This window comes from Dromiciops gliroides, chromosome 4 (assembly GCF_019393635.1).
Source record: "Dromiciops gliroides isolate mDroGli1 chromosome 4, mDroGli1.pri, whole genome shotgun sequence".
Lineage (NCBI taxonomy): Eukaryota > Metazoa > Chordata > Mammalia > Microbiotheria > Microbiotheriidae > Dromiciops > Dromiciops gliroides.
The window spans coordinates 251060506-251084881 of NC_057864.1; the positions used below are offsets into that span (position 1 = coordinate 251060506).

A 24376-nucleotide genomic window follows, 5' to 3' on the forward strand; every position below is an offset into this window, starting at 1 on the left:
AGCAATAGGGAAGCTAGGAAAAAGGGACAGTTTGGGGTGGGGTGGGGGGAAAAGACAAGGAGTTCAGTTTAGGATAGATTGAGCTTAAGCTGTCTAAGGGACATCCTGTTTGAGATCTCCAGTTGGAGATGCAAGAACAAAGGTGATTGCTATCAGGGAATAGAGATGGATCAAGTGAGGGTTCTTTGAGGACTGGGTAGCATGCCTGTAGGCATTAAGGAAGCATCCAGTAGAGAGGGAAGTATGCAAAGACAAGGGAGAGATGGGATGGAATGAGATCATTTTTGCATCGAGGGGGGTTTGCCCTGGCAAACAGGACCACGTCTTTCAAGCGACAGGGAGGAGGGAATCTGGGTGATGAGATGAGGAGGGTAGAAGAAGGTGCTCTTGGAGAATAGCCTTCCCTTCTATTACCCCCCCCCCAATTTTATGCTTTGTTACAATGTCGAGGAGGAAGATTTGGAAATGGTAGTATCAAAAAAAAAGATGAATAATTTTTTCTTTAAAGAAATGCTTACTGAATTGAATTGTTAACTGAATTAGCTTGGCTAGAACAGAGAAGGGGGTGGCATTTGTGTTTGTAGAGAGAACAATAGGTACAAGGCCTTGAAGGCCAGGGCAATAAGACACCTCCTTTCCCTTACCACTCTAGTGGTATTACCAGATGTGCAGAGTAAGAACACTGCCTACTTTTCTGTCTGGCCACTGAAAATGGGGTGAGAATCCCGAAGAAGAAAAGGGCAGATTTCCAAAATCAACATGGTGAGAATGCATTCCATGGCCAGGGAGGTGAGGTGTTTTTATTTAAACAGGAGTAGCATAAAGGGATGGAGCCGATGATAGTGATCCGTGGGGGGTGGGGGTGGCGGTGTGGGTGGGGAAGGGTTGTGAGTAAGTACCTGTTCCTAGTGATGGGAGGCAGGACAGGCAGGGCTTGCAGGGCAGAAGAGTTATGGGAATAAACTTTTGTCACAACTGGAAATCTGGGGGGCCCCAGGCAAGAAAAAACCTCAGAAAGCTTGGTAACTGAAAAGCAAGTACATTTCCTGTCCCTTGACACAGGGTTCCTCGGGGACTCTGAGGTATTTAATACTTCTGGGGGTGGGGGAGTAGAGGGAAAGTTTGCACAACCTCCCAAGGCAGACTGGTCCCATTAATATTTAACCCTCACACAAAGCCCAGGAACTGACATGTAGCAAGTGGGTTTAATTTTAAATTGAGAGGATTTTTTTTTTTTTGCACGAGGGCAATGAGGGCTAAGTGACTTGCCCAGGGTCACACAGCTAGTAAGTGTCAAGTGTCTGAGGCCACATTTGAACTCAGGTCCTCCTGAATCCAGGGCCAGTGCTTTATCCACTGCGCCACCTAGCTGTCCCAACTCAAAAGGATTTAACTGAAGTGATAATAAGAGATGAGCCCTAAGGTCTCAGAGAAAACACTCTCTAAAGGTCCCTAATAGAATAGAACATTCTTCTCTAAGCCCTGCTCTTCATCCCAAATTTGTGGAAGTGTGGTACCATTGTGGAAAAGATTGCTGGATATGTAATCAAGACTTGGATTCAAATCCTGACTCTGCCACTTACTACCTGTATTACCTTGGATAAGTCAGTTCAATTCTGTGGGAGTTTCCTCATCTGTAAAATAAGGAGGTTCAATTAGATGACCACTAAGGTTCCTTTCAGCTCTCTGTCTATGATCTTACTTCTGGGTTGTTATGAGAATTGTACTTTGCATCTTTAGGGAATATGAATGGGAATCAGTTAAGTATTATGAGAAGGACCTAGGCAGGATTGAGAGCCTTCCTCCTATAATGTCCTCTTATATAACAGTCTCAGAACTGAGACTCTTGCTCATATTGACATATTTAAGGTGCCAAAAAGAAAAAAAAAATCAGAGATAGCAAATGTAATATAGAAAGGCCCCCATGTGTCTTTCTGTGTCCCAGCAGTACTGACCATAACACCCATCAGAAAAAGAGACTCAACTAACAGAATGCATATTGAATGTTTAATGAGTTTCAGTGCAGGGCACTAAACTGTGGATGGGTACAGAGAAGTCTTATAGGCAGTTCTTACCCTCAGGGAGTTTACATTCTAGTCAGGAAGAGAGAGCAGCAAGCAGCAAGAGTTGATCCAAGTAGAATAGGAATTTAGCTAAAGAAGAGAGCTGTAACAAAGTTACAGAAGGGTTTCTGGTAGAAGGAGGAATTAAGTTGCTATTGAGGAGGAGAATTTTGTTGCTGTTGGAGGAAGCAATCTAGGTAGTAAGAAAAACCAAGCCTGCAATTACTTATATATATATATATATATATATATACACACACACACACATACACACACATATATTTGGAGGCTCCTTTCTAAAACCCCAGAGATCACTCAAGTGACAGGACAATACTTTGTAATGAAAAAATTATCTCAGAAGAAAATCCTGAGAGTATCATTTTGTTTGGACATATATCCAAGGTACCGTCCTCTTCCCCAACCACTTCCCAATAAAAGAAAACAGTACCCACAAAACTTTCAATTAGTGAGGTGGCTAAGGTTTTATCTGGTACAGATTAAGTAACATATGATCAAAACAGGCTGTACCACTGACCCTAAGTGGCCTCAAAAAAGTCACTTTCCTTCTCTGGGGCTTGGTTGCTTCTATTATAAAATAGGGGTGGGGAGAAACTTAACTAGACACATTTAAGGGGTTTTCCAGTCCTGACATTTTATGATCCTGTAACTTGAAGAGGCAGATAAGACACAGTAGAAAGAACATGGGGCCAGGCATATGTCAGGAAACCTGACCAGCTAGGTCATTTCTAAGCTGTGTGACCTTAAACAAATCATTTAACCTCTCTGGGCCTCAGTCGCCTCAGCTGTAAAATGAGAAAGTTGGACTAGATCAGGGATTCTTAAACTTTTTCCACTCATGACCCCTTTTCACCCAAGAAATTTTTACACCACCCTGGGTATACAGGTATATTAAATAGGTAACACATAACCTTTTACTGCTGCCAAATTTTTCACATTCAGTTACAGTTTAAGAAGCTAGGGCCTAGATGACTTCTAAGGTTCCTCCCAGGTCTAATTCTAAACCTTATGCTCCAACATTGCTAAATGACCCTTATTATGATGTTAGATAATCACTATTTATTGGGCTTTAGAATCTTTCCTCACTGCTCCCCTCCCTCAGGTGGCTTCTTCCACTCCTGCTCAGTTTCGCCCTCTCCCTCCCCTTGGCCCAAAGTATAGTCTCGGGGCGGCTAGGTGGCAAAGTGGATAAAGCACCGGCCCTGGATTCAGGAGGACCTGTGTTCAAATCTGGCCTCAGACACTTGACATTTACTAGCTGTGTGACCCTGGGCAAGTCACTTAACCCCCATTGCCCTGCAAAAAAAACAAAAACAAAAAAAGTATAGTCTCAGTGATATCCCTCAATAGCCTTTAGTGCCTCCAGAGCAGGGACTATTAAAGGTTTTTTGTTTTTTTGTTTTTCAGTCTTTATTCTGTGTATCTCCAACTCCTGGAACAGTAGGCATTTAATAAATGCATAATGAAGGAATGAATGAATACCCTGTGCTACCTAGGAGAAGGTTAGGAGGGGGGCTTGGCCAAACCTTCAAATGCGGGGTTTGGAGGCCTTTGATTTCATTGGGCTTGTTTGAAGGCATCTTGGGGACAAGGTGAGGCCAATTGGCCTTAACCAGGGAGGTTCTTTGTAAAACGAAGTAATTAATAAATAGCCCATAACTTTGAGGCCACAGTATCCGCTAGGCTGGGAAAGCAGCTACATATATTGGAATTAAGTCTGGGTACCACTGGGGCATGAGGAGATGAGCTATTATTTCAACACAAGCATCACTAATCACAGATCCAGGGTGGGAAGAGATCTATCTAATGACCCCCCTTCTCATGCTACAGATGAGGAACCTGATACCCTGGGAAGTTGAGTTGTCCAAGGTTTACATACACATCTACACACAACATGCACGCATGCACACATACAACATGCATGCATGCATGCACACAACATGCATACATATCAGAGACAGTACTTTGAAACCAGGGCCCCTGTGCTCTTTCCATCCTACCAAATGCTCATTTCCAACCCAGCCCTCCCCAGCCCCAGGTGCCACCTCCAGGAAGTCTCCTTTGAATGATCCCTTCTGACTGCTCCTTCTTTCAGGATGGAGGGCATGTGGTTAATAATCACAGGGCTTAATATCTGGAAGAGGAGTTATAGAGACACACAGACCCATTGCTTGCCCTCTTCTCCATTACCAATGAGGAAACTGAGACCCATCCCACCCCCCACTCCAATGAGAAATGACTTTGCCCAAGGTCACATAGCTATTCATCGTTACAGCTATGAGGCTCAACCCTTTTGACGTCATGACTTCTTGTAAACAAACTACCTTCCACCCCAAATACCAAAGGAAGGACACAGGATTAGAATTGGGCAGAGCAGACATCCACAGGCTTTGTTGTTCATTTTTCAGCCGTGTCTGACTCTTCCTGACCCCATTTGGGTGTTTTCTTGGCAAAGATACTGCAGTGGTTTGCCATTTCCTTCTCCAGCTCATTTCACAGAAGAGGAACCGAGATAAACAGGGTTAAGTGACTTGCCCAGGGTCACACAGCTAGTTAAGTGTCTGAGGCCAGACTGGAACTCAGGAAGATGACTCTTCCTGACTACAGACCTGACAGTCTTATCAGCTGCCCATCCACAGGTTTGTTCTAGGTCAAAAGCCATTCTAGAGTGCAGGTTTTGAGAATACAGCTCTGAACTTGGAAATCAAGAGCTCTGGGTTCTGGTCCAGATTCTGACTTCACACCCCTCTGAACCTCAATTCATAAAATGGGAACAATCATGCCTATTCCATCTACCTTTTGAAAGTCAAATGTGTAAGCCCATTGAATCAGAGGAAAACAGTTGAGAAAATGCTTATCTCTTCTTGGCTATTTGCTTATCACAGTGCCTGGCACATAGTAGGTGCTTAATAAATGTTTACTGACTGACATGGGGACTATGGGTGGAATACTGCTATACTGTCTGACGCCAGTGATGGCTGGTTAATTCTTTGTTTAAGGGATGGTTTGATGGGCAGGGAACAGGGGAGGGACATATTCAGACACGAAGGACATTTCAAGATCAGGATATATCAATAAAAATAAGATAAAAATAAATTTAAATGAAGTTGGTCATTTGGGGCAGAGTTAAGAGCAGCGACACACCCCCCCCCCCCAGTATTTGCAAACTCCTTGCACTTAGGTGACTAAGGTGACTGGTGGGGTAGATGTGACCCAAGGGACCTCTTCACACAATAAGCAACACCCTGAAAACACTCTCTCTGCATTTGTGGCCAACACCCTTTGTCAGCAGCAGGTGCCCTTGTTTGCGGTGGGGAGGGGGGAAACTGCCAAAACAGGGTCCCTGACCAGGGGAAACACCTGCCTCACACAAGAGGCAGCAGGAACAACAACAGGGGACGTGCCCCTGTTTACCTAGAAATGCCCCCAACCTCTTCCTCCTCAGAAGATTCTGGAGATTAAGTAGCAATTTCCCATGAAAAGAGGATGTGGCTCTGACCTCCCCTCAACCACCCCCCACCTTCAGCCTGATTTTACATGGTGCTCACTTGCACTGGCCCACTCGTTTTTTTCTGAACATTTATATTCAATAGTTACTCCTTGGAGTGACTTCAATAGTCACTTCCCCACTCAGCCCTAAGCATTCTCCCCAGCAACGCTCCTCTCCCATCCTAATCGATCAGCCAATAGGTATTTACTATAAATCTACTGAGGTACTTCAGTACAGGATGGTGGAGAGAGGTAGGGCCTGATAGTTTAGGGGCCCAGAGCTCCAATCTGGGGTCTGACGCTAACACTGACCTGTTGTAATATGGGAAAAAATCCTCTAATTGGTTTCCTTATCAGTTAACAATGATAGGGGTTGGATTTCCAGTCAGTCTTCCTAATGTCTCTTCCAACTCTCCCCTGACCACCCCTACTCCCCACTCAACCTTTCCCTCCCAGGGCCAATCTTGGACAAAGACAGGAGTTTACCAACTGAACTCCATCATGTCTGAGACTAGGGAGGGAGGAATGTCAAAGGAGACGGAGATAAACCAATACCCGGGCATCCTCTTTGCCTGATTCTCTGGTTGAGTTGGAGTAGGGCGAAGAAAGACAGAGAAAAAATTTCATATAGATACATAACCTTACGTAATTTTCTGCCTATAGCTATATCTATATCTAACACCGGAAGGGACCACAGGTTGCCTAATCCAATGTTCATAGAGATACAGATTGAGGTCGGGGGAGGTTAAGTAATTTCCCAAGGTCAAACAGATAGTAAGGAGCAGAGTTGGTATTCAAACCCAGGTCCTCTGAAGCTAATGCTCATTCCTGAATTTTTAAATTCATAATTACAGTAAGAGAGAATAATAATCATAAGAGAAAAACTTCCAACCCTTTGGTGAGGGAGAAAGGCAATAGTGACCTAATTTGCCACCGGGTTGGGTGGTTGATGTCCTTGCCTCCCATTGTCATTCCAAGATCTTTCTCCATTCAGTACACTAGCCCTTGGAACCTTTGAACTCCGCCCTCCTAATCCCAATCCCTTGAATCCTAGAGTTAGTTCTGCTACTTAAAACCTGTGTAACTTTAGGCAAGTCACAGCCTCTCTGAGCCTTCCAGTAGCCTCATCAGGGGGACTGAACTATTTGATCTCTAAGGCTCCTTCCAGAGCTAAATTATACAATCAGATAGTGCTGTTGGCCCCCTCTATCTTGGCTCTCCCCCTCCTTCCCTCACAGGAAAAGGAAGGCATCACTCAGCTCCATTTCCCCTCTAGGCTGAGGAGGCTCCCTCCTCCAACTCCAGCTTCAGTGGCAGCTCCCTAGGGTCTGCCATGGGTCAGGGGAGCAGGTCAGTGGCTTCCAAGCATTCCTGTTCATCACAAGGGACTCTAGGTCTCCCTTCTCTCCCTGCCCCAGGCTAAGGCAGATTCTAGGCTCCAGGCTTTGTGGTTCGCCTGTTTGTCTGTGAACCAAGAAGTCCCCTGGGTCTACAACAACAACAACAACAATTTTACTTTTCTAGAGCTTCACTCTCATCTGTTGGAGTACTCCCTTCAGTCACTAGGTGCAAGGGGTCCAATCATCTCTTGAGGTTTACAATGTATTTTTCTCACAATGAGTGATGGAAAAAGATGGCATGGGTACCACCATCCCCATCTTACAGAGGAAACTCAGGTCAAATATCCTGTCCTGGATTGTAGCTTGAGTGCTAAGTTGGACAACAAGCATTTATTGAGTGCCTACTATGTGGCTGAGGATCCAAAGAAAGGCAAAAGACAGTTGCCCTCAAGTTGCTCACAGACCAATCCGGGAACCATCAGAAAGAGTTCTGTACAAGTACAAGACAAACTGGGAACAAGCTCAAAGAGAAAGAACTAAGACTGAGGAGGACTGGGAAAGGCTTCTTGTAAAGGTCTTTAGCTAAGACTTGAAAGAAGCTAGGGGAGGTAGGAGGTGGAGATGAGGAGGGAAAGTTCCCAAGAAAACACCAAGTCAGGAGATGGTGCATGTCCTCTGGGAGAACAGCAGGGAAGGCGGGGTCTCTGAATCCCAGAGGAAGGTGGAAGACTGGAAAAGTAGGAAGTGATGAAGTGCTTTCAAAGGGGAATGACACTTCAGCAGCCATCTGGTCCAGCCCCTTTCTTTGACAAATGACAAACCGAGGCCCCAGGGTGACTTACCCCCAGGTCACACAGTGTCAGTATTTGAACCCAGGTCCTTTTATAAAGGAGGAAACTGAAGCTTGGAGGAGTTAAGTGACTTGCCCAGGGCCACTAAGCTAGGAAGGGTCTGAGGAAAGATTGGCACTCAGGTCTTCCTGACTCCAAATCCAGAGCTCTATCCACATAGAGAAAGGCCTAATTGCATAGTTTCATCCCATTCCTTCATGGGTACAATCCCACTGCTTTCTTCCCTTTCCTTAGGAGCATAGATTTAGAAGGGCAGAGCCCTTATTATTTTTATCTAGCACCACCTCCTTATTTCATAGAGGAGTTTTCAGGCTGGATTTAGGAAAATAATGTGCCCAATGTCACACTAAGAAACCCGAAGGGACTTGAACCCATGTTCCCCTAGCTTCAAGCTAATTTCCCATAATCCCAAAATGACTTTTGGTGTCAAAGTCCATGTTTTAGAGGCCATAATCTCAGTGATGCTGCACATTTTCATATTTTACCAACACCACCACTATTTATCCTATAGTTAGTGGAAGGCAAGGAACATATTTTCTTTTTTTCTGTTTTCTTTTTTTTTTAGCAGACCTTTATTTTTTTCCAATTACATATAAAGATAGTTTAACAATAACTTTTGTAAGACTTTGAGTTCCAAATTTTTCTCCCACCCTCCCTTCCCTTCCCCCTCCTGAAGCCAGCAAGTTATCTGATATAGGTTATACATTACAATCATGTTCAACATTTCCACATTAGTCATGTTGTGAAAGAAGAATCAGAACAAAAGGAAAAAAACACAAGAAAGAAGAAACAACAACAATTAAAAAGCAATAACAAATGTGAAAATAGTATGTTTTAATCTGCATTCAGACTCCATAGTTCTTTTTCAGGATGTGGAGAGCATTTTCCACCATGAGTCTTTTGGAATTGTGTTGGATCATTAGATTGCTGAGAAGAGCTAAGTCTATCACAAGGAACATATTTTATATTTCTGTATTTCTCATAGTTGCTACTCCAGTACTAAGTATACCCAGAGGCCTCTAAGTCCATTGAATCGATCCATTGATTGAGACTGAAGGATACTCTCTCCTTATTCCCACCCTTTTCCTTTTAGCCTGGGTTGTTTTGCTCATGCTATTACTTGATCATCCGGCTATGAACAATCTTGTTCATACTGCGTGTATGCATATATGCTAGACACATATATTGCATGAACAACCTGACTATATATATACTTTTTATATAAGTTACAGGTAGAGATTGCTTGGGCAATAAAGCCCTACCTTGATGCCTCACCTTGGGACAAGGTGATCCTGGCTTCTTGTCACCAAGCTGAAAGCTCTGACAGCTTTCACCTGCAAGCACACCTTGCAAGCAACCCACTGCTTGAAGCTAGGGGAAAATGGGTTCAAGTCCCTTCGGGTTTCTTAGTGTGACATTGGGCACATTATTTTCCTAAATCCAGCCCCAAAACTCCTCTATGAAATGTGGAGGTGGTACTGGATAAAAATTATAAGGTCTCTCCCCCTCTAAATCTATGCTCCTAAGGAAAGGGAAGAAAGCAGTGATTTTTTGGGGGAAGTTCTGCTTGAGAACTTCCCTGAAGGCAGGGCTGTGCAGAAATCAATCAACAAGCATTTTATTAAGGGTTTATTACATGTGAAGCACTGAGTTAAGTACTGGGGATATAAAAACAAAAGGGAAAGATCTTTCAAGAAGCTTATATTCTACCATAGGAAGACAGCCCTTCCCCTTTAGCTCAGTGCTGCTAGACTGCTCCCAGGGCTTGGTTGAGAAGAGAGAGTCAATAACTCCTTTCTTCCTGATGAGATGGAGAGCTGCCAGGCCTTTCCATCAGCTCTGGCCCTACCTCCTAATATCCTCTTATTATCTTTCTCCAAGTCTTATTCTTCCCATTGAGTCTTTTAAATATCTGTGTACCCTAAAAACTTGGGTCTTTCCATCTGCCTTGCAATTGGACTTTATTTTATGTGATGTCTTCCCCAATTAGAGTGTGAGCTCCTTATGAGCTGGGACCCTGTGTCACTTTTTCCATTCTTATCACCAGTTTTGCAGCTGAAAGCTTAAATACTTTGGCCACACAATGAGAAGACAGTTCTCACTGGAAAAGACCCTGACGCTGAGAATGACTGAAGGCAAAAGGAAAAGGGGACTGCAGAGGATCAGATAGATAGATTCTATCATGGAAACAATGAACATGAACTTGGACGGACTTCAAGAGATAGTGGTTGGATAGAAGGCCCTAGCACGCTATGGTCCATGGAGTCGTGAAGAGTCAGACATGACTGAACAACTTCACCAGTATAATTCTTGGCACATAGTATTGGCATCATCATAATAACAGTAATAGTAATAACAGCTAACATTTATATAGTACTTACTATGTGTCGGGCACTGTGCTAAGCACTTTACAATTATTATCTCATTTGATCAGCACAATAACCCTGGGAGGTAGGTGCTATTCCTGGGGCAGATGGAGGTTATTGGGTTGTTTTTTTTTTGGGGGGGGGGTCAGGGCAATGAGGGTCCAGGGTCACACAGCTAGTAAGTGTCAAGTGTCTGAGGCCACATTTGAACTCGGGTCCTCCTGAATCCAAGGCCAGTGCTTTATCCACTGCGCCACCCAGCTGCCTCCTCAGATGGAGGTTAATTGACTTGCCCAGGGTCACAGAACTACTACGTTTCTGAGGCTGGATTTGAACTCTGGTCTTCCTGACTACAGGAAGCTCTATCCACTTCCCAGAGCTCTATCTACTTACACCCATCTATCTGCCCCTAAATGTTTTTTTTTTCTCCATTCATTTATGTACACACAATGAGTATGTAGAGAAAGACTACAAGGTTGTTTGGAGAAAGGATACATTAGCAGATGTTGCCTCCAATTGCCCTCACAACTATACCAAATGAAGCAAAAATCAGTATCACCTGTAGGAAAAATTGTAGCCTTCTTTCTCCCTGTGCTGCTAAATCCAATGTCAGCTCAATTGCTTTACAGATCTCTTAGAGCAAGGAAACTTAGGAAGGTTTTAATAAACTGATGCAGAATGGAATGAATAGAATGTAAAGGATAATGATATCAAGCAGGAGAAACAATTTACATTATGAGCACATAACTGTGAATGAAACAAAAGAATTCTGATCAATTACTTCAGCAATCAATACTAGGGTCTTACTGGAGAGTGTTGAGGCATTCTTGCCCACCCCCCACCCTCCCAGGAGAGGGGTAACAAACTATAGATGTTGAATATGAGATACATTTTCAGATTTGGTTGCTGTGTTTTATTTGAGTGTATTTGTTACGAGGGAGACTCTAGGAGGGAAGACAGACATTCACTGGGAAGTGAAGTGTTTGGATTTTGAAGTGTTTGGAATCCTTTTATTTTTTTCCCTTTGAATGTAACTCCCAGGGTTAGTTAACACTGTGAGGCCAAGAGTCAATGGAGAAGATGGATCTGTGACCATCCCAGATCATGACATTAACTCCTCCTTCTCAGACCCAGGGGAAGGCTATCTTAACTCCCTCCCCCAAAGCAAGACTTGTTCCCCCCAAAAGCCAAAACTAGCTACTTATTAGGCATGTCAGGGCTTGAGGGGGAAGGGGAAAAGGGCTTACTAGGGGATAATAGGGAAGACAGAGATTTAATGGAATTTACACAGTGCTAGCTAAACACCACTAAAGAAAACCAAAATTTTTACAAAGACATTTTTAAAAGGGATCCAAGTTTCAAAACCAAGCCTGAAAGGGGCTTAAGGTAAATTAGGAGAGAAGAGGTGGTTGGTTGGTATCTTCTCCCCCTCCCTCTTGGGACCCCCAATCAGAGAGCATGATGCAGCACTCTGACCACGTACCAGAAAGACCAGTCTCATTGGGTTCCAGGGGCTAAGGATTCTCCCAGGAACAGAAGGGTTAATCCAAGCCTGAAGCAGGCCAGGCCTGGAACAGAGAAAACCTTTCATTGGTTTCCCCCAGGTCACTCAGCCAGTGGGGAGGAGGCCCAGCTGGAAGGAGGGCCCAGGGATGCAAAAAGCCTCTAATTTTCCAAGATTTTTCAAGCCTTCTTTGAAAGAAGAGGACAGAAGTTTCTTAAGAGGAAAGGGGGAAATTGTGGGTGGTTCATCTAGACCTGAAAATGAGGGGTGGGGGGAGAGGGGGAGAAGGGGGAACTTTACAGCCAGGACATAGAGGGTTTTATTGTTGATCTTAAACAGCAATGAAAGCAGCCTCCCTCACCTTGTGATTTGACAGGGGAACTCGTGGCCCAACAAACAGCTCTGGAGTTAGGCTGGGAGAAGGACACACATCTTCCACTTACAAGATAAGAGACCCTGATGAACTCATTCCACCTCTTTTCACCAAACCTTCCTTCTCCAGCTCCCCCTGTTCCCCTGATGATGCCCCACTCCCTTCCTTTTCAGTAAAGGCAGCAGGGCATGCTACAGCCCTGTTCTCAGTAAGACCCAAATTCAAAGTCTGCCTCTGACATGAGCTGTGAGACTCTAAGCAAGTTAGATCATCTTTTTAATCCTCAATGGTCTAAAATAAGAACGATAATACCCGTATAACAGCTACTGCATTAAAGACATTGTGGGGCCATGGATAGAAAACTGACCTCCTAGTCTAGCTTATTTTACAGGTGAGGAAACTGAGGCAAATAGGGTGATGTAACTTGCTCAGGGTCACATAGCTACTAAATGTCTGAAGCCAGTCTACCTTACTCCAGGCCTGGCACACTATCCACTATACCACCTAAGTACCCCACTGGCTAAGTCACCTTGGGCAAATCACTCAACTTCTTCGTCTCCAGACAAAGTTTCAGAGGTATCAAATACCACATCTGGGAGGGAGGGGAACCAACCAACCCTCAAACACTAAAAACCCTGAACTCCTGCAGAGTAGACTCAAGTGAGAGAGTTGGCAAAGCTCTATGGACACTTTAAAGCCCTCTTAATCAGTTATTTTAGAATAGCCTTCTATAGACAGAGAAGGTTAGGTGACTTGACCAGGATTTGAACATCGGTCCATTGACCCCAAATCCAGCCCTCTTTTCTGGCTCTACCACACTGCCTCCCAAAACAAATACTGTAATTATCATTATCCTCATTTTGCTTGAGGTCAGAGAATTTCTCCAGGATAGAGATATCCCTCTTCTTTCCCCTCTCCTAAGAGGCTTATTTAGAAATAATTTCACAGGGAAAAGTTTTAATCATCACACAATCTTCACAATGGCCAAAGGAAGGCAGCAAAAAAAGAAAAATAATTGGTTTTTACACAAAGGAAAGATTTCATTTAAAAAAAGCTTTTACGTGTCTACATACAAATTAAAGCATGATGTTGCATATCTGAAGCTGGAAAATCAAGCTTGGAATCTCACCACAAACAATTAAACTAGTTGTGTGACCCTAGACAAGTCACTTAACTTCTCTCTCTGGACCCTAGTTTTCTCAACTATAAAATGAAAGGGCTATGTATAAATTAGGCAGCTAGGTAGTGCACTAAATAAAGAGTTGGGCCTGGAGTGAGGAAGACTCATATTCATGAGTTCAAATCCAGCCTCAGACACTGAGTAGCTGTGTGACCCTGTGTAAGTCACTTAACCTTGTTTGCCTCAGTTTCCTGATATGTAAAATGACTTGGAAAAGGAAATGACAAATTACTCCAGTATCTTTTCCAAAAAACCTGAAAACCCAAATGGGGTCACAAAGAGTTGGACACAACTGAAAACAACTGAATAAATGTATAAGTTGGTTGTCTAGTGGAGTGGCTGGATGGAGCAGTTCAATCAGGAAGGCCTGGGTCCCACCTCTGACTCTTGACCCCTGATAAATGGGTTGTAACTAACCTTGGGTACATTACTTAACCTCTCAGTGCCCCCAGACAATTCTCCAAGATTTTAAGTGACAGACCAATTGCAGATTTACATTAACCGGAGTTTTCTCACTCCCAATACTAAGGAAATCATAGGTCTGGTTAACAAAAAAATAAAACATGCTCGGTATATAAGATGAAAATCGATACACCTCCTGCCTTTGGAAGCTCACAATCTAACAGGGAGATGGAACTTGTATACAGATAGACAATACGGAATGAGATGGGGTAAGGGGGGCAGATAAGGCATTTTGGAAAATCTGAGTCACTGAGGCACAGGTCAGGGGAATGATCAATCAGGTAAGCAGGTCCTAGATCCCAGGTCTCCAAGCTCCCAGACCGACGACCCCCCCCCAACACACACACACACACACACACACACACTAGGAGCTCCTTTGGGTGGCTTTGAGCATGAAGTCAATAGTCCGAGGGAAAGAGGGAAAAAAAAGTTTCTGTTAAAAACAAATTGCTCAGTGATGGGGGGGGGGCGGGGGTTGAGGTATGGGGGAAAGAAGGAGGAGGCGTCCCCATTATAGCCTCAGCCTCGCAGAGAGATGCTGTTGGTTTATCAGCTAGTTATATTTTAAAAAAGAAAAGAAAGCAAGCCAGCTGCTAGTGGCAGCAGGGGTGGGAAATTACCTTGTGTTCTCACAGTGACACCTCTAGAGGAGGGGAGGGAGAATATTCCCACAGAAGGATGTTTTTTTGAGGGGGTAAAAAGAGCCAGAGTTCAGAGGAGGGACAGCAATGTAGTTTCCAGGGCAGCTGTAGCTGATGGAAAAGGAGGGAGGGAAGTGAATGGAGAGCCATCCATGGCCTTTTTCATTACGGCCTCTTCCCAGGAGAACAGGCTCAACCCTTGCTTCCATTCTTCCCCCGCCCCCCCAACTCCCAGACCCCAAAGACCTGGCCCTCTGGGAGGGACCTCTCTAACCCTGCCTGGGGAAACTCAAAATGCCTTTGACCCTCAGTGAAATCTTCCAGCATTCAGCCAAGGCAACACCAAGAAAAGAAATAAAGAGATTTATTTGGGTACCTGGTTTTCAGTGTTCCCCCTCATCATCCTTCATGCCTGCCTCCAACCTAAATCCACCATTCCGCCTCTTCTAAGAGTGCCCTCCTTGACTCAGACAAAGTCTCAGTTTGAAAAGAGGGTGGGTTGTACCTTCTCTCTTTCTCTCTTTCTCTCTCTCTGTCTCTCTGTCTCTCTCTCTCAGGTCGATCTAGGTGCCTGTCATACAGATATTTGTTGGCAATCTAACTAAGTCTAGCACCACCACCCCACCTCCCAATTGCTGCCACCACCAAAGAGGGGGGAGAAAAGGAGAGTTCAGAGGCCTAGCCAGATCAGACAACAACCCAGCCAAGCTCAAAGATGAAAGCTCTTGGCTTAAGGTCAGGGCCACTGAAGCAGAGCACCCAAATCGAGTGTTTTGTTTCTTTTAAGTGCCAGACTAGAAATAAACCATGACCCTCCCCTGTTTCTCAGGGGCAATAAGGCACCATGTTCCCCACCATGCCTATCCTCACAGTAACTCCCCCAGCCCCCAGGCATGATGGGGCAGTGGAGGGAAGACTAGATTTGGAGTCTGGGTTTGAATGTCAGCTCTATCACTTATATCTAGGAGATCTTGGGCAAATCACTTTTCTAGAACTCAGTTTCCTCATCCATAAAATGGGATGGGGGCAGGGGAGATGTTTCTGGTTTTAAACCTGTGGATGAACTACTCAGTCTAAATACAGCTCATTCCTCAACAATTCCCTACCCATTCTTGATTATGGCATTTACTGGGTAGTGTGAAAATATTTGCAAATTCTGAAAAATTTTCAAATCCACGTTTGTTTATTTTTAAAAACCAAAACCTTCATTTAACTAGATTAGATTTACTCTTTGCTGCCCTCAGCTATGAGAAGAAACTAGTGTTTCATCTTGTTTTCTAAACACTAACTTCTCCTATCATTACCATACTTACATTCCCCTAAAATGAGAATTTCTATTCAGGATAAAGTATTTCCAGTGTTTCCCAGTTCAAAAAAAAAAAAGTCCTGGTCACTCTCATGCCATGTAAAGACTGGGAAATGCCCTAATGCATAACAGATTTCAACAGTTGAAATGACCTTCAATTATGGAATTTAGCGGACCGACCTCATTTCCTTGAGCAGTCAATGACTTTGATAGGAGTATACCTGATGGAGATGCCTGCAGTTCCTTCAATGCAGAGAATTATAGTCTAAACACTTTCTAACCCAGCTGTAAATTGACTGTCAAGAAGCACCATGACTAAGTAGCTGGCCTAAAGTCTCCCGATGAGCATCAGAGGCAAACCCAGATTATCCTGCATCAAGGATGGTCTTTTATTCATTGGAAAAGAATAGAATAGAAGCTCTCTGAGGTCAGGGACTATTTCAATTTTATCTTGTGTAACTACGACTCAGCACTGTGCCTGACATAAAGTGCCAGTGGTGATGTGGATAGAGAGGTGGGCCTGGAAGACCTGAGTTCCAATCCTGCCTGGGAAACTTACTAGCTATGTGACCCTAGGCAAGTCTCAAACTCTGCCTCAATTCCCTCAACTGTAAAATGGGGTTATTAATAGAACTTACCACCTGGGGTGGTTGTGGGAGATGAAATGAGCTACTATTTATAAGATGACAATAGCAGTGTCTGTCGTATAGTAATAAGGTGCTTTATAAAGGCCTCCCCCTTAACTCTGCTTGCTGATTGATATCCCCCTCTTATATATGGGTTGGGGTTTTTTTTTAAGGAGGTGGAAATTAGAGGGTTGAAAGATTATTAAAATGTCTCCCTATGAGCCCAGCACACCATGAGGAAATACAATTAACTATGAGAGGTTGGCTTGCCCTAGCTGGGGAAAACAAGATTTATATATGCAGCAATTAAGACAGATGTGTAATTAAGTGCTAAACTGTGGTATAGACAATAAGCTCCAGGTCAAAAAGAGAGATGACCGTGGTCACTGGAGGAACCAAGAGGTGCTTGGGTAGTTCCATCCAGACTTGCTAAAATAAAAGGGGCATCCCTACAGAGAATGAGTCCCTGCTTCTGGGGAGTTTGCAATCTGTCCAGTTCCTCATTTACTTACTAACCACAGTCAAAGCAACTTAGAAGAACATGCCAAGTGAGGACCTAAATCACCTGGAAAGCAAGTTAATCAGCTGAATCAGGTAATCAGGGAAGGTTCACCTCCCCTGGGGCAAATCCCTTTCTGAGGGACCTAGTGAGGAGGGAGCAGTTAATGCTATTGTAATGCCCATTTTTCAGGTGATAAAATGGAGGCACAGAAAAACAGAGCCCAGTCTAGAAACCAGATTGGGCTTCCCCGCCCCTACAAAAGTCCCTGCTGACTCTTCCAATTTAATAATTAAAAAAGAGTTGAGGAGGGGAGGACGGCAGAACACTTAAAACTGGGAGAAGTAGCTCTTTTTAAGGGCAAGAAAATGAGTAAAAGAACATTCTAAAAACCAAAGAGATTAGGAAGAGTACTTACTATAAATAAAATAAGTGCTTAGAATCATGGATTTAGAACTGAATAGATCTTAAATATATAGTCTAGCCTAAATCCTTCATTTTACAGATGAAAACACTTGGGCAGGGCAGCTAGGTGGTACAGTGGATAAAGCACCAGCTCTGGATTCAGGAGGACCAGAGTTCAAATCTGGCCTCAGACATTTGACATTTACTAGCTCTATGACCCTGGGCAAGTCACTCAACCCTCATTGCCCCGCCCCCCAAAAAATAATTAAGAAGGGTTAGGCAAAGCTTCCTGTATAAGAAAACACTTGGGCAGAAGTAACATGCTTAGGGTCAATCTATATTTCTTAAGTGCCTGCTATGCGTCAGGCACTGTGCTAAGCACTCTTTGGGCATGCAAAGAAAAGCAAAAGACAATCCCTGCCCTCAAGGAGCTTACAGTCTAATGGGAAGACCAGACACAGACTTGTTACAAACAAGATATACACAAGATAAATTAGAGATAATCTACAGAAGAAACACACTAGAATTAAAAGGGATTGGGAAAGGCTTGCTGTAGGAGATGTGATTTTTAGCTAGGACTTGAAGGAAGTGTAACGATTGGAATGATGCCACCTGCTGGAGACTTACTGTAGAAAAGCTCTGCCATGAGGTGAAGGCCTCTGAGGGCAAGCCATGTGGTCAAGGTCCTTAGCCTCAGGAAGTGACATTTGCTTGTGGGTACTGTCTATCAAGACTACCAGTCAATCAACTTGAGGAGCCTCCCATTTCTGGGAGGGGGACACGAAGTAGGAAGCAAACACTGGAGGAGGGGTTCAGTCTCTTGGTTCCTGACCTGGCCATGGTGGGTCGGATGATAGGGTCTCTTAGAAATAGTTAGATTTTTACCTTTCTCTCTGATCCTAATGCTCTTTAATAAATACTTGAACATTTAAATACTCTTGCTAAAGCTTATAATTTATTGGCGACCACTCATTAGATTTTAGATAGTTTAGCTAGAATTTTAGCCCTTACAGAAGCCAGTGAAGTCAGGAGGAGATGAAGAAGAAGAGAAATTCAGGCAAGGGGGTCCCCAGTGAAGATGTCCAGAAGCAGGAAATGAATTGTCTTGTGTGAGAATAGCAAGGAGGAGAGTGTCACTGAATCACTGAGTATATGGAGAGGATTAGCTTCAGCTAGATGGTACAATGCATCCACTGCCCGTCCTAGAGTAAGGAAGACTCCTCCAGTTCAAATCTAGTCTCAGGCACTTATCAGCTGTTGTGACCCTGGGCAAGTCACCCAGTCTGCCTCAATTCTTCATCTGTGAAACGAGCTGGAGAAGTAAATGACACACCATTTCAATATCTTTGCCAAAAAAATCCCAAATGGGGTCACAAAGACTCCGACATGAACAACAATATGGAATCAGACAGAACAGAAGAACAAGATGAAAAGGAAGTAAAAGTAAAGACTCGAGGGCAGCTAGATGGCGCAGTGGTAAAGCACCGGCCCTGGATTCAGGAGGACCTGAGTTCAAATCCGACATCAGACATTTGACACTTACTAGCTGTGTGAACCTGGGCAAGTCACTTAACCCTCATTGCCCTGCCAAAAAAAGAGTAAAGACTAGAAAAGCTGTCGGGTGAGCAGATTATGAAGGTCTTTGAATGCCAAGGAAAGGATTTGATATTTGCTCCTGGAGGTCATAGGGGCCACTGGGGTTTGAATAGGGAAGTGACATGGCCAGACCTGCAGCTTAGGAAGATCACTTTGACAACTGGATAAAATGATGACCTAGGGAAGAGACTTGGGGGAGCAAGATCCAAATCAGCAGACTGTTTCAATAGTTCAGGTGTCGGGGCAGCTAGGTGGCGCAGTGGATAGAGCACCGGCCCTGGAGTCAGGAGGACCTGAGTTCAAATCCGGCCTCAGACACTTAACACTTACTTAGCTGTGTGACCCTGGGCAAGTCACTTAATCCCAATTGCCTCACTTTAAAAAAAAAAATAGTTCAGGTGTGAGGTGAGGAATGAGGTCATGCAGCTGAATGGTGGCAATGTCAGAAGAGAAGAGAAGGGGCAGCTAGATGGCGCAGTGGATAGAGCACCGGCCCTGGAATCAGGAGTACCTGAGTTCAAATCCGGCCTCAGACACTTAACACTTAACTAGCTGTGTGACCCTGGGCAAGTCACTTAACCCCAATTGCCTCACTAAAAAAAAAAAAAAAAAAAGAAGAGAAAAAAGTAACGAGGATAATATCTAGGTTTCAGGCCTGGGTGACTAGGAAGACAGTACCCCTGACAGTAATAGGGAAGTAAGAAGAGGGGGGGCAAGATTTGGGGGGAAAGATAATGAGTTCAGTTTTGGCTATGTTGAGCTGTCTGTGGGACAGATATCCACTAAGTAGACTAAGATGCAAGACTGAAGGTCAGCAGAGAGGTTTGGACTGCACAAATAGATTTAAAAATTATTAGCATATTGGTTACGTTGGTAATAATAAGTAGCTGACCTTGGAACTGAACCTAGCATTCTTTTCATTACAACATATTCAAATCTTCAAATCATAGTACCGGGAAGACAGGAAAGTTTTTCTAGGTGAAGGTGTATCAAATTCCAAATAGTCATTTGGAAGCCTGTTTGCAAATCTATAAAATGGGATACTTTATGTGGCTGAGGGCAAAACACCTATTGATTATCCCTATTACTCCCCCTGCTCCCTAACCCTACCCACACTGATCTCCCCCTTGCATTTCTGAGTCTCCTCCTCTTCTGTGTCTTTACCTTTTAAGTTATGTTGGGAAGGGTATGGACTTTGTATAATACTTTGCATATTATAGGCACTTAATAAATGTTTCTGAAGTTGACTGTGAATCACACCATCCAATGCAGCTAGGTGGTACGTGGTGTTTTAAGTCAGGAAGTTGTTGTTGAGTCATTTTAGTCATATCTGACTCTTCCTGACCCTATTTTGGGGTCTTCTTGGCAAAGATACTGCAGCAGTTTACCATTTCTCTAGCTCAATTTTGCAGATGAGGAAATTGAGCCAAACAGGGTGAAGTGACTTGTCCAGGGTCACAGAGCTAGCACATGTCTGAGGCCAGATCTGAACTCCTGATTCCAAGTCAGGTGCCCTATCCACTAGGTCATCTCCCTGATAATATTCTAGATACTACTCAGATAAAATGTGACTTATTATGCTTATGTTTGAGGCCCCAGGGATACAAAGACAAAACAAAACAAAACAAATCCAAAAACCAGTTTCTACCTTCAAGGAATTTCCATCCTACCGAAATATAACAGGAAACCTTGATTCTTAAGTGCTCCAGTGTTCAGAAAATGACTAAGGGGCTAGATGGGCTACAATGCCCAGTTACCACCCAGAGAAATGGATTTCTTTCTTTCTCTAGTTCTATCTAAACTATTTCCTTATCTCAGAGGCAGTGCCCAAAGCACAGATCATAAGCAGGTTAGCACAGGGGGAAATTGAAATTGCTGAAATGCTTCACTTGGGTCCTTTTATGTTGGGGGGGGTTAAAGAAAGAGGGGGTCAGCAGTGGGGGGAGGGAGGAGAAGAGAAACAGTGCATGTGTGGACGTGTCCATGATATTCTTCAATCACATTGTTCAAAGCCCTGGGCCGCTGCCCAAATTCTTTTTTCAAGTTACCTGCCCACTTTATAGTGAGGGCCTGAGCTCTGTTTACAGTCTTAGCAGGATCTCAGAATTAAGAGGCATTTTATTTGTTCAAACACCTTAAGGAAACCAGCCAGCTGCAGTACCACCAGCAGCTGTACCCAGCTGCCTCCCACCCCCCACCCCCATTCCCTTCATGTTTTGAAATTTATTTTCCCACATTCAGCCTTGGATTTTTTCCTTCCTTCCCCTATCACAGTCCTGGAGCAGCTAAAAGGGAAACGTTTAGAGTAGAGAACAAGGCTTTATAATCCTTCCTGGTGTGCACCCCCCTCAACCACCACCAAAACAAAGAAACGAAAACTACATGAAAACCTTGTTTTCCAGGGAAATTGTTTCCTCAAGGGAAATCATCCAGCTATACTCTCCTCCCTCTTCCCCCCAAGTCAGCTGAGACCAGAGATGTACTTGGGAGTAACAGAATCACTCTTAGGAACCCCAGTAAGTGAACCTGGTAAAGGTCTTTATTACCAATCATTACTGGTTCCCCAAAACTCTCTTCCCTATGATATGCTGGATAGTTATCCGCGGATACGATTCCCCTCTCCCACTTTGAACCCCCAATCTTCTATCTCTGACTTCTCTAGGACCTGACACATGAGAAGGGTGTGGAGCCCCACTGGTAGGTCACACTCACCCCAACAGACCCAAAGAAAAGGCAGAAAGTCCTCTCTGGCTCCTTGTCTTGAGAAGGCACGTCTACACAAGTCAATTCTGCTAGTCCTCTACTCACCCACATGAACCGACTGGGTCACTATGACATTTCAAGAAACTAGAAACTGGATTCCCAAAGATCGAAAGAAATGTCTGGGGGGCTTCCCCAACAAAGTACACTGTTTTTACAGCCATTTCTGCTTTGGAAGCTCTAAGAATCTCAAGGGAGAGTTGAACTCATTCTCTCTACCCCCTCCTTTTTTTTTTTTTAAACAGATGGGGAACCTGAGGTTCTGTGTGCCTTTTGTCCAAAGTAACACGGAGGAGAAACTAGGGGAAAACAGGTCTCCCGCTCAACCCCGACCTTAATCTTACACAAACACCCCAGCAGTCACCTCGGCACTCTACTCTGCACAGCCAAAGGATTATCCAAGCCCCCTTAACTTCTTCCCCCCATTGTCCGCAGGCACAGGGAGAGGGGGGAAGGGAAGGGGAGAGCAGACCAGCAGAGAGAGGTCTTTGGAAGACCCCAGTGCAGAGACTGCCAGTGGTCTCTCCCTGCCCCCATGCTAGCACAGCGTTCGCTCGCACCCCGAAAGATCAGCACCACCCAGAATGGGCGGCTGGCAACTCGAACAGTGAGGTCAGCGGGATCGATGGGGTGTGTACAGACCGAAGATTAGAGCCCCCCCACCTCCCATTCCCGCCTTCATCTAGTGTTAACCACCCTCCGTCCCTTTGGTCTTCCTCAAGAAAGGAAGGGGGGGAGGTAGGCGGGTTATGCCTGGGCAAAACTTGGTGACCCAGGGGAATCTAAGTTTTAGGTGATTTTCTTTTTGTTCTGTTTTTGGCTTTTTTGGGGGGTTGCGTTTTAGCCTCCTCCACTGCCACAGTAGTATTTTTAAGCCCCAGTGTCTGGGGGAGATAAGCGACCTCGGGAAGTGAGGCCACTAACCTCTCGTTTCAGACCGCCCCGCCCCTGCACGCCCCCCCCCCGGCTCCCCACAGACCCCATCTCCCAGAGGGTGTCCTCCTCCCCCCTTCCCGCCCCTAGCTGCTCCGCAGTTATCAGGTCACAACATCCTACCTGCTCCCCATTTCCCTTCCCCTGAGGCCCGGCTGGCGGAGTGGTGGCTTTCGGCGGGCCAGCACGTGGGGGGGGCAAGATCTGGGAGCCAGAGCCCCGGAGCTGCACCGCACCTCGCACCCCCACTCTCCCCCCAGCCTCACTGTGGCAACTGAGGAAAGAGCGCACACGATTCACAGCACTGAAGTGGTGTGTGTGTGTGGGGGGGGGAGATGCAAGATCTCCCCAGGGTTGGCAAAGAGGGCTCCAAGGCACGATCGGAAGCTTTTGTCCTCCCTTGTAGCCCTTCCTCCGGGAGGGATGGACTGGCGGCACACACTAACTAGCTCAGAGAGGGCCAATACCAGGGTCAAGGAAGGGTCAATCTTAAGGACTCACCAAAGCCGACCTCCCAGAATCCCTGGACGCTAAGGGCTCCGAACCCTCCTCGGTATTCTAATCAATAAAAAAGCTTCCGGAAAGCGGGGGCTTCCTCGTTTTTTGCCCATCTTTGTATCCCCCCGCCCCCCCCACCACACACACGCACTTCTTAACAATAACCGATCCACTTCAGGCTCTTGAAAAGTATTGTGCTAAATTGATCTCCAGACAGGAGCTACTCCCTTCTGCCCACAAAGTTACATCGTCCCAGGGAAGAGCCATCCTTCCTCCCCACCTCCCCAGGAGGCCTTCCAGGCTTTCAGCTCAGTCAAAGGGAGGAATAATTATTCCGGTGGAAAAGAGACAGCTTGAATCCAGGAGAAGAATACTACAGGAGGAGGGGCAAGGAGAGAGGTTCCTCTCAACAATCCCCCTCGAAAGCTGCGAAGTGTCAGCACCCCACCACCTCTAGACTCGTTCCAGGCTCTGGAACAGGCACTCCCAGAAGATGGGGAGAGCCACCAGGGCGGGACAAGGGAGAGACTGAGTCACCTTCCCCAAAAAGCAAGAAGAGCAAGCCCCCGAGCTTTAGCAGGACCCTGAGGCCGGCAGGTTGCCCAGGCTTACCTGTAGGATCTTGTCGAGGCCCTCCTGCCCCAGGTACGGGTAATCTTTGAGCAGCTGGAGTTTCTCCTTGGTGTACTTATCCCTGGCATCCTTCCAGTGCGGCTCCTCCAGCACCTCGAAGATTGCCGCCCCGATGGACAGGTAGAAGATGATGGCCGATGTCAGCAGAGGTCCCCGGTCCACCATGGCTCTGGAGGGGGCCGGCAGCTCCCGGCCAGCGCCAGGCTAGGGGCGGGTGGTGCCTGGGGCAATCAGCCCCCCAACCCCTAGGGCTCCCCACCGCGCTCCCTCTTAGCCTCTAGAAACAGCTGTTTGAATTTGGAGCTCCGCATGCGCAGTGCCCCCTTTTTTTTCTCCCTGAGCACCTCTCTTAGGGCAAAGTTTCTCCGCCAAGTTGGCCCGCCTTGGCTCCAGGAATAGCTGGGGGTTAGGGATCGGTGCGGGGGAGGGACCCTCGATTTACACAACCCTGTGGGTTGGGAAGAGAAGGGGTTGGGGCGTTGGGATAAAGAAGTGGGCGCTCTAGGTCCCACTCTACAGGGAGACACGTGGGCTTCCTCTCCGCCCGCCACCAGGCTATTGCCTTACACTGCGCCCGCCTCGCCTGCCTGCGTCTCTTTAACCAGCGGCCCCGAGCGCACTCCTCCGAACCCGGGGAGGGGCCAGCCGGCTCACCCGCCCTCCCCAGCCCTGGACTGAGGGGAGGGAGCGAGACCGGCCCCGCCCCTCCTAGATGGGCCAGTCGGCTGGCGGCGGGAAAGGGGGTGGGGGGAAAGGAGCGAAGGTGGAATTTAGAGCTTTGCGCTTTCAATTGGGGACTTGGAAGGAAGCTCTTCCTCTAGGCTCCTGGAAGA

The 24376-nt window shown here is 45.6% G+C and overlaps 1 protein-coding gene across 1 annotated transcript in view; it reads right to left on the minus strand.

Annotated features, from left to right (window-relative positions):
• Positions 1 to 24101, minus strand: part of KCNK5 (potassium two pore domain channel subfamily K member 5) — a 68167-nt gene extending 44066 nt beyond the window's left edge. The window contains exon 1 of the mRNA XM_044002088.1: positions 23523 to 24101. Within this exon, the coding sequence (XP_043858023.1) occupies positions 23523 to 23708 (186 nt within the window). The 5' untranslated portion in view covers positions 23709 to 24101. The remainder of the gene's footprint in view (positions 1 to 23522) is intronic.
• Between the last annotated feature and the right edge of the window lie 275 nt (positions 24102 to 24376).